The sequence below is a fragment of the Cariama cristata genome, unplaced genomic scaffold (genome assembly GCF_000690535.1).
Source record: "Cariama cristata isolate BGI_N322 unplaced genomic scaffold, ASM69053v1 scaffold4563, whole genome shotgun sequence".
NCBI classification, from domain to species: domain Eukaryota; kingdom Metazoa; phylum Chordata; class Aves; order Cariamiformes; family Cariamidae; genus Cariama; species Cariama cristata.
Window position 1 is genome coordinate 4,243 of NW_009607663.1, and position 9,417 is coordinate 13,659.

A 9,417-nucleotide genomic window follows, 5' to 3' on the forward strand; every position below is an offset into this window, starting at 1 on the left:
ACAAAAGAGAAAGGGGATTGGGGGGGGGGGGGGGTTTAGTTGCACTAAATGTACAGAGGGAACAGTTTATGTATACGACTAAGTTTCCACACTCACTAGACTATCAGAACATAATGTTTTGATGTTCAGGTTTTATAATCTGTTTTCACTGCTTTATGTTAAGTACAAGTGCTTTATCGTAAGTTCTGATCACCTTTAGTTCTTCTTCTAGAAGTCGAACTGAGCCAGTGAGTGGAACATCAAAAGTAGTATGTAAAAACACAATCTCACACTTTTTTCTACACACTGCACTCAATTCTAAACAATGGAACCTTGTATTCATTTTCCAAACATTAAATTAATATATTTTCCAGTAAAATGTAGTATGTGTTAGAAATACAAGGTATTTGATTCAGCATAGTAAAAACTGAGTAATGCCATCACCTGCAGAGTTCTAAGGTGAATATTGGTATTTGTGCCTAGTGAAACATTGTATTTCATGTTGAACATGCTAGAATATTTCCCGTATGACTTTGTGTTGTACAGAAAACGTATGATCAGTTTTCAACCATGTAGGTTCAGGGTTTGCACAGTTGAACTTGGTGCCATGTTCTACACCTGTGTGTCTATAGCTGGTAACATGCATGTTTGTATAGGTTGTTGTGTGCCTTTTGTTTCTTGCAATAACAATTGTTTGGAGTGTATTTTTTGCCATTTTCACAATGTATCACTTAGCTTTTGTTTTTAAAGACTTTTTTTTTTTTTGCCCAATTGTTTTTGAAAATGTTATCAAAAATCACTGAGAAACCATTATTGTTAAACTTGGTACTGGTTCTTGCTTTTGACTTGGGGGGCTCAAACAAATACCCAAACCAACATATGCCATGCGCTTTGAGGACAGTTCTGCGCAGCTAAACGATTCCTTTTCATGTCCTTAAATACTTGGGTATTTGTTCCTAAAACTGTATAATTGAAGTGATATTGTTTGGGCCCCTCTGAGTACATAAATTACTTCGATAGATCGCCGTGAATTTAAATCTTCATTGCTACACAAAGTGGTATTCTAAAGCTCTGCATTTGATCTTTCCACTTTATCTGATGAAGCAGTTAAGCTTACTAGTTTGTCTGCAAATGAAAATATCTAAAATCCAGTGTACAAATTTCAGCCCAAGTTGTAGCCTGGTGCATTTGTGGGTGAAATACCTGGCATTTTTCTTAACTTCTGCCTGCACTACATTTTTGGATCTGGGTGACTTCAGCATTGGATGCTGCTTTAGTTTCCCAAAGGCTAAGCCTTTCTTTTGTATGCTACCACTTTGAATGTACATTTGGAAAAGGGACAGCATTTTTATTCAGGTTTGAAAACACCGTCATTCTGCTGCTACAATACAAGTCAGTAAGACAAGGAAAGACTTGACTGGTAATGGTCTAGATCTTGATTTGCCACTTGGGTCAAACACTATGCGTAACTATGCATGTCAAAATAGTCCTTATAGTACAAAAATTACTATGTGGTGATTTTTATTTTTTTGTCTTTATTTCAAGTATAACTGCTTTTTCTTCATGAGGTCAGTGTGAGGCATTACACTAATCCTGGATCATTGGATCTGATCACTTGATAAGCCGTTACAGTAACTTAATCTAGAAAATCATCAACTCTGGGTCTGTGTTCTGTGAAGAATACGGCCTCTGCTTCTCATGGAATGGTATACCATCAACTTAAATTTGAAAACTTTTTATATGTAGGTCTAAATCAGGACTGTACCTGATTTGGGTTGCGGGTAGCCACAGGGGAGGGTGGAAGCCTTGCATCTCTCTTGACAAGTCCTCTCTCTCTGTCATGCTGTAAAAGCTCTGCAGCCTCAGGTGCTTCTGGTGTTGGAGACACAATGAGCTTTATTCTTAAAGCTAACTCAGGTCTTGGTCTAAAGTGGGGGTGGGGGGGTGGCCTGGTTTGGCTTGGTTTTAATGCACATATTTCTGTACCTGTTTCAAAGCAGAACCTGGATCTTAGTGTGGATCTTAGGAAGAAAGTACTGGAAAGCTTGCCAATTATTGTTGAACAGTAGAGCAGCAGAATTAAAATGAGTTAAGATTTTTTTCAAGAGGATACACAAAATCTTATCCTTTGAATATTTCTTCATCGCCTTGCTCTTCTGTTAGCTGTCATTCTACACTTCCATCTTGGTGATGCTGTCCTGCTGTTCCTGCAGCCAAAGCAAGGGAGTGGATCCTTTTTGGTTTAGTGTTACTATTTCAGTAACTGCAAGGATCTCTAGTTGGTATTTGTCCTTAGTGGCTGCAGAAATGGAGGGAGTCATGCCCATTGTTTTAGGACCGACAAGCACAGCTCTGATCCTTCCTGGCTGAATTCGTAGTTTAGCCAAGCTGTTGGGTCTTAGGAAACCACTGTAGTTTAAATGTAGCACTCCAGCAGCGAGATTAGCCTTTTCCTCCTATTTTCTGTCCACTTTCCCACTTGCTTTGTGTTAGTTTCTCTTTAGTCTTCTGTTTGAAATGGGACTTAATACATTTAATACATTGCCTGTCGAGTCTGGTTTTTGGTGGTTTTTAGTTTGTTTGTTTGTTTCTTTTCCAATTCTTCTGCAGTATTATCTTAGGGTTGTATACAAGGCATTGCAGGACTTCCTCCGAAGCATCCCCACCAAGCTCCTCATGACAGACCTCTACGAGGACTGGATGGCAGCCATGCAGAAGGCTGGCAAGGAGGAGAAGACGGAAGAGCTGAAAGCGTAAATGTGGGCAGCAGCCTGCCTGCTGAGCAGGAGCCCTGGTCGCTGGCTGAGAGCACCTGGAAAGCCGTGCAACACAGGCGCTGGCTCCCGCCTGCCTTGGGCAAGTCTGGGGGATGGCTGTGGGCAACGTCTGCTTGATGAATGTTGTGTTCTTGTTCCCTCAGTGTGTCCAAGAAGCTGCCTGCAGCCAACCTCCTCCTCCTGAAGTGGCTGCTGTCCCTCCTCCAGCACATCGGCCACAACGCAACCACCAGCAGGATGAGCTGCAGCAACCTGGCCATCTGCCTTGGGCCCAACCTGCTGAGCCCACCCGACGAGGAGCTGCTCCCGCTGGAGGCCATGCTGGAGGTGACGGAGAAGGTAACGCTCTATTGAGCAGACGGCTGCGGCCTTCCCGGGCCATCAGATCTTGGCTGTTTGGAGGGTCCCTGGCTGCCTTCTCTCTTGAGCAAATGCTGGTGGGGTGGCTGCCTGGCAGAGGCGCCCCCACGCCACAGCCTTTAAGCAGAGAAAAGGGGCAAGAGTTTGAGAGGCTGCTTGGTCTTGTTTCAGGCAGTAGGGTTGAGACCAAGGGTTTGGTGTGTTCACGTGAAGGCGGTGCTGGAGTTCCCGATGGAGAACTGCAGGGAACTCTTTACAGAGGAGGCAACTGAGCTTTCCTGTCCAGCAGCTGAGGAGTCGCCAGCCCCCACGGAGAGACCCAGAGGTAAGGAGGAGGGACTGAGGGTTGTCCCAGGCTGCGGCTTGGGACACCAGAAACCTCAGCATTGTTTCTGGCAAGGCTGGGCATTGAGTGTTGTCCTTTCGGCCCTGCTTGTCCCGTGGCCTCTGTTTGGCTGCTGCCTCTCAGGGCATGAAGGATTTGCCCTGCAAGATGAGCTGAAGCCTGCAGACAGGGCACCAGAGGGCTGAAAACAGAAGTGGTGTAGGGTTTTGGGTGGGTTTTGCTGTAGCTGTTGTTTACTTCTAAGAAGTCACCTTACTGCACGTGCTTTTGCTTTCCAGAATTGTGTTTGGAAGAGTAAAGTGTCCCTGCAGCCGCAGCAGACACCGAGCCTTGCTATGTGCATCCCACTCTCTGCTCGGTGTCCTCAAAGAAGCTGGGGGAGATGCGGTGGTAGAGTCTGCAATGGGAGAGGTATGTCAGGTCCCCAAACGCTGGGACAGCGGGTCTGGTGTAGGAGGGGAGTTTCTGATGAGGCCGAGTTGCTGCTGTGCCCCTGCCTGGCAGCAGAGCTGGTGTGGGTCTCGGTTGTTCCTCCACCCGCTGGGATGATACCTAGTAAGGAAAACTGGCAAGGTGACTTCTTGAATCCACTAGGCATGTGCTTAATCCAAGAAAATGCCTACAAAATCTCTACAAAAAGCCAGACGGGAGTAGCTGTCAACTTGAGAGAGGTTTTGCTCAGGTCCTACTTCGTCAGAGCTTCATCAAGTCTATTTTGGATGGGGCAGGGGGACTGTGCAAAATGTGGCTGATGCAAAGCAGCCAAGGGATCTCCTCTGGAGAGCTAAGGTAGCAATTTGGCAAAGAGTCGCTTACTGCTCCAGGTTGTCTCTTGCCACCTGCTAACTCTGACATTTCTGTTATAGGCACCTCCAGCTTTGCCTTCAACCAGCCCTGAGAGCGAGGCAGACTCCCTGGGGCACCCAGAAGAGCTGGCGAGCCTTTCAGAGGACAGAAGGTAAAAGAAGCTGCCTTTGATTAAAATCAGAACTGACTCCAGTGGGCCGTGGCTTTCCCTGTCTAATACCACTGTGGGATGGAAAGGTTTGCAGGCTCCTCCCAGGGCAAGGAGAAATAAAGAACTCCAAAGAGAAAAGAGGCCTGGGGAGAGGAGAGGGAAAGCTGCAGAGAAAAGAAGAGGAGAAAGAGAGGAAACATTTTTGAGGATGGACCAATGAAAAGGTGCAGGAAGGTGCAGAAGGTCAGGAAGGCCAGGTTGGTACCAGGCTCTGCTGCCCACCTTTCCCAACTCTCAGCACTGCTCTCAGTCAGTCCAACTCGCTGGCAAGGGATGGCGAGGGATGGTGCTGCACAGGGTTGGGGAAGAACCCCATGGCAGCTCCCCGGGGGCTCCCCATGAGCCCTGCTACGTGGCACAGGGGCACTGTGCATCTCTGCACAGGCACGGGTCTCTAAGGGCATTACCCGTGGGGATAAGCCGCCAGAGCCACACCATAGTCAATGCCAGCAATCGCTCTCTCTTCTGGACCATAAGTAATTCCTTGTAAATTGTTCCCCAAAGAAAGGGGAACCAAGTCCTGCCTCTTCCTGCCGTTACAAATTTAGCAGAGCTTTCTGACTGTGTTGTTGCAGGTGCTGATTCCTTTTCACAGACTGGGCATTACCCGTGGGGATAAGCCGCCAGAGCCACACCATAGTCAATGCCAGCAATCGCTCTCTCTTCTGGACCATAAGTAATTCCTTGTAAATTGTTCCCCAAAGAAAGGGGAACCAAGTCCTGCCTCTTCCTGCCGTTACAAATTTAGCAGAGCTTTCTGACTGTGTTGTTGCAGGTGCTGATTCCTTTTCACAGACTGAACCGCTCTGAGGTGGGGAGCTGGTTTTCTGTGATGATTCCTGGGCGAGGAGGTTGGGATTGTCCCTTTTCCCAGCATCCTTTCCCACAGGCATCAGGGCTGAGCTCGGGTGCTTTAGGAGTGAAACCACAGCACAGAGTCACTTAAGAAGGTGGAGGTTGGAAGGGACCTGTGGAGGTCCTCTGGTCCAACCCACCTGAGTAGGTTGCCCAGGACCATGGCCTGGTGAGTTTTGGGTATCTCCTCAGAGCGGTGCCATTAGCTCAGCGTGAGGGCAGCACGCAAGCAGGACACAGCGGCCGGGAAGGGCTGAAGGTCCTTATGCAGCCACCATCATCTGCAGCTTGCTGTCCCTTGCAGCCATCCTCCTTCCACATGGGTGGTCAGGCTGTTGGCCCCCGCCAACTAATAGCAATGGTAAAGATTAACTCCCACGCTGGGAGATATAAATGTGTCAGCTCACCAAAAAAGCTTTTGAGGCAGCTCCAACAGTAGCCGGACCGTTGAGGCTTTCGTGCATCCCGGTGCATACAGGAGATGCCCACACCCTGACGGAGGACAAAGGATGAGCGCTCTCACCATCAGTATGTAACTGTTTTGCTCACAGGTTGTCATGGTTTAACCCTGGCTGGAGACAGCACCACACAACCGCTCACTCAATCCTCCATGGTGGGATGGGCAGGGAGAATCAGAAAGGTAGAAGAGAGAAAACTCATGGGTTCAGGTAAAGACACTTTTAGAATTTTTTAAAAAATTGTAAGAAAGAAACCCAACAAACAAGAAAGAGAGAAGAAAGTAAAGCCCAAGAGAAACAAGTGATGCAAAGGAAAGCAATTGCTCCTCACCCACCGACCGATGCCCAGCCAGTCCCTGAGCAAGGGCAGCCCCTGCCAACCTCCACCCCCCCTCCAGTTTTGTTGTTGAGCAGGGCATCGCATGGTATGGGCTCTCCCTGTGGTCAGTGGGGGTCAGCTGTCCCCGCCATGTCCCCTCCCTGCCCGCTGGCAGGGCAGCCTGAGGAGCAGAAAATCCCTTGGTGCTGTGCAAGTGCTACTCAGCAATAACAAACACGTCCCTGGGTTAGCAACTCTGTTCTCAGCACTGTAGGAGGCTACCTGAAAAGGTTAATGTCTCAAGTGCCTGGCGGGAAAAATGTGGCCACATTGCAGTTTGTAAAAGACTGATCAGAAAAAAAAAAAAAAAGGACCTTGCCTCAAACACTTGACGAAAAAGGATGTAGATGCCTTGGCACGATAAAGTGTAGTTGGAAAAGAGGATCTTGCGAAGGCCGGATGGTGCTTTTCTAGGGTTGATTTCCTTATGTTGGACAAATAAGTAAGTCTGAGATACCTGCGTTTCTGACAGGGGTGAGGAGGATCAAAATCAGCAGTAGTCCCCCCCCGCCCCCAACCCCCTTCTAGAAGGTGAAAGAATGATGGACTGTGCATGCAAAGTAATGAGCGTATGAGGCAGGATTAGAGGCAGGGACCGTGTTATAAATAGCACCCCTCCAAAGAGCGAAGGGACCGGACCAGAGACGTCGCTGGAACCCAGGGTGGTGATCTGGATATTCTCTTTACCTCTATCCCTCTATCTTACTTTTTCTCTCTCTTCCTTGCACGTTGAGGGCCATTTTCTCCATTATAAGGCTTAGAGGTTCAAACAGTTTGGTTATAAAGTTTCACATAGCTACTGCCATAAAGGTTCAAATTGTTGTTGCCATAAATAAACTTTTCAATCAATTGTTTGGTGTCATATCACCTTAACTTAGCCTGAGGGTATTCCGAACTTCGGCTATCCCGGAGGGCGTTGCCCACGACAGCCCTTCCTGAGACCCGACACCCCCTCCATGTCTCACTCCTTCCTCGTCTCCCTGGGGTCCCCACGGGTTCCTTGTTGCCTCTCAGAGCTCCCTGGTGTTCCCATGTGTACCCCCAGGAGTCCCCAGTGTCCCCAAGGGTCCCTTTTTCCCTTTCTCCTGGGCGTCATATTCCTTCTCAGGGGCTCCCGTCCCCCTTTGGGGCTCCTTAGTGTCCCCAGGGACCCTTATTCCCATTCTCTGGGGTGTCTTGTCCTTTCTTGAGGCTTCCAGGTGTCCCCTGTCCCCTTCCCAAGGTGCCCTGTCCCCACCTTGGGGCTCCATAGGGGCTTCTGCCCTCTTTGGGGGTCCTTAGTGTCCCCTGCATCCCCAAGGGTCCCCTACTCCCTCTCTCCAGGGTGTCTGGTACTTTCTTGAAGCTCCCAGGAGTCTCCTGTCCCCTGCCCAAGGTCCCATGTCCCCCCTCAGGGGTCTCATTGTTGTCCAAAAAGCGGATTTGTAGCCCGGTGTGCCATCAGTCAATTTGCACACACTCAGGAAGACGTTGCTTATTTAGTTTCAGATTTGCGCAATCCTGGGTGCTCGGTGGTTTCCCACAAATCAAGCACACCCAACAGGACTTTCCATGATATATTTATATATAAAAACTACGTAAAGTTAGTTAAGTTTCTATGTCCACCCTTTTTACGATGACTGGTTAGTAATTACAGCATCATGTATTATTGGTTACTTATACTTAAATTAGCCTTGCTTGCTATGTAAATTAGCACACGCGCTCCTTACAGGTGTTGGGCGGGCAAGTCTTTTCGGTCCTGAATTGAGTCGGTGGTCGTGATCTTCCTCTGCCACCTTTACCTTTCCCCCAGTTACTGTTGATTATTGCTGACTTTACACTTCACGTGTCAACTTTCCAACCTAGTGGTCTTCTGGGGTAGGATGTTCCTCTTCATCGGTCTTCAGTTGCTCTGCAAGGATTGTAGTGGTTAGCAAGCGTGCAGATTTATGAGCCCACACGACAGTCACTTACTTATCCCTTTCTGCATTCCTTAGGTCCAATTATCCTGCTTGTTAGCTCAGGAACTGCTTTTCTTCCTCACAGGCCTTGAGTATTCTTGCCAAGTTGGATTAATTGCCTCTACAAGGCTCAGTTGGTCCAGAATGTCCCTACTCAACGAATGCTAACTGTGTGCCTTTCTGATTACAGCCTTAACTTGTCAACTTAACATACACAAAGTACATTTCACACAAAATAAGCAGGGTTATACTTCAACACCATGTCCCCCAGCTCTGGCTGTCCCCTCCCACCCAGGTCCTTCTGCACTCGCTGGTGCATGATACCCACAGGTGCAAGATGAGCAAATCCTTGGGCAACATCATTGACCCTGGTGACATCATCACCGGTGCCTCCCTCCAGGTACCATAAACCCTACAATAACAAACACACCCCCCCCTCCCCCTGCAACACAAACCCACCCAACAGAAATACCCCTTGAGACCCTACAATAACAAATCTGCTTTTTGCGAACCCTCACAACAATAAACATGGTTCTCAAAGCCCCTACAATAACAGATGTTCTTTCAGGACACCCTACAACGACAAACTCTCACATTGAAAATCTTGCAATAACAGATTTATTCTCCCAAAGACCCAACAATAACAAACCCTGCCCTGGAGACCCTACGAGAGCACACCCTGTTGCCCTACACTTCTCAGAGACCCTGCAATAACAAACCCCCTAGCCTCCAGAGACCCCAAAAGAAGGTCATGTTGTGACAGACCCATGACAACGCAGCCACCCCAGCCCCCTCCTCCCTGCAGCCCCTTTGTTATTGTAGGATCTCCTGTCTTGCTGAGCTGCAAGAGAACCTTCACCGTAGGATCCTGGACCTTCATGAGCTCACAGTGGCCACAGACCTGTCCCCCCCTACATCCTTCCCATCCCGCTCCAGCGGCATCACCATCACCATCACAACAGCCCTGGCAGACAAGGAAACCAGGGACTTTGGGGACGGGAACGTCCCAGGCTTCAGGGATGAGGACATCAGGGACAAGGAGATCTCAGTCACAAGTGATGCAGGGCATGGGGTTCGGGGTCACCTGTTGGGGACAGGGATGTCCCAGCTCCTGGGGACAAAGCCATTGGGGACAGGGATGTCACCACCCCGAGGACACTGGGGACAAGGATGTCCCAGTTTCTGAGAAAAGGATGTTGGGGACAGGGATGTCACCACCCTAAGGGACACTGGGGACAGGGAGGTCCAAATCCTAAAGGACAAGGAGATTGGGGACATGCAGGTGTCAGTCCTAAGGGACGCTGG

General features: G+C 48.7%; 1 protein-coding gene across 1 annotated transcript; it reads left to right on the forward strand.

Moving 5' to 3' along the window:
- Positions 1 to 2,589: 2,589 nt before the first annotated feature.
- LOC104159007 lies at positions 2,590 to 9,167 on the forward strand (the record flags this gene model as incomplete). Its single annotated transcript, XM_009696803.1, has 5 exons — positions 2,590 to 2,732; positions 2,900 to 3,095; positions 4,329 to 4,420; positions 8,443 to 8,512; positions 8,918 to 9,167. Coding segments are annotated over 5 exons (751 nt in total), but the record flags the coding sequence as incomplete, so codon positions are not given.
- Positions 9,168 to 9,417: the final 250 nt, after the last annotated feature.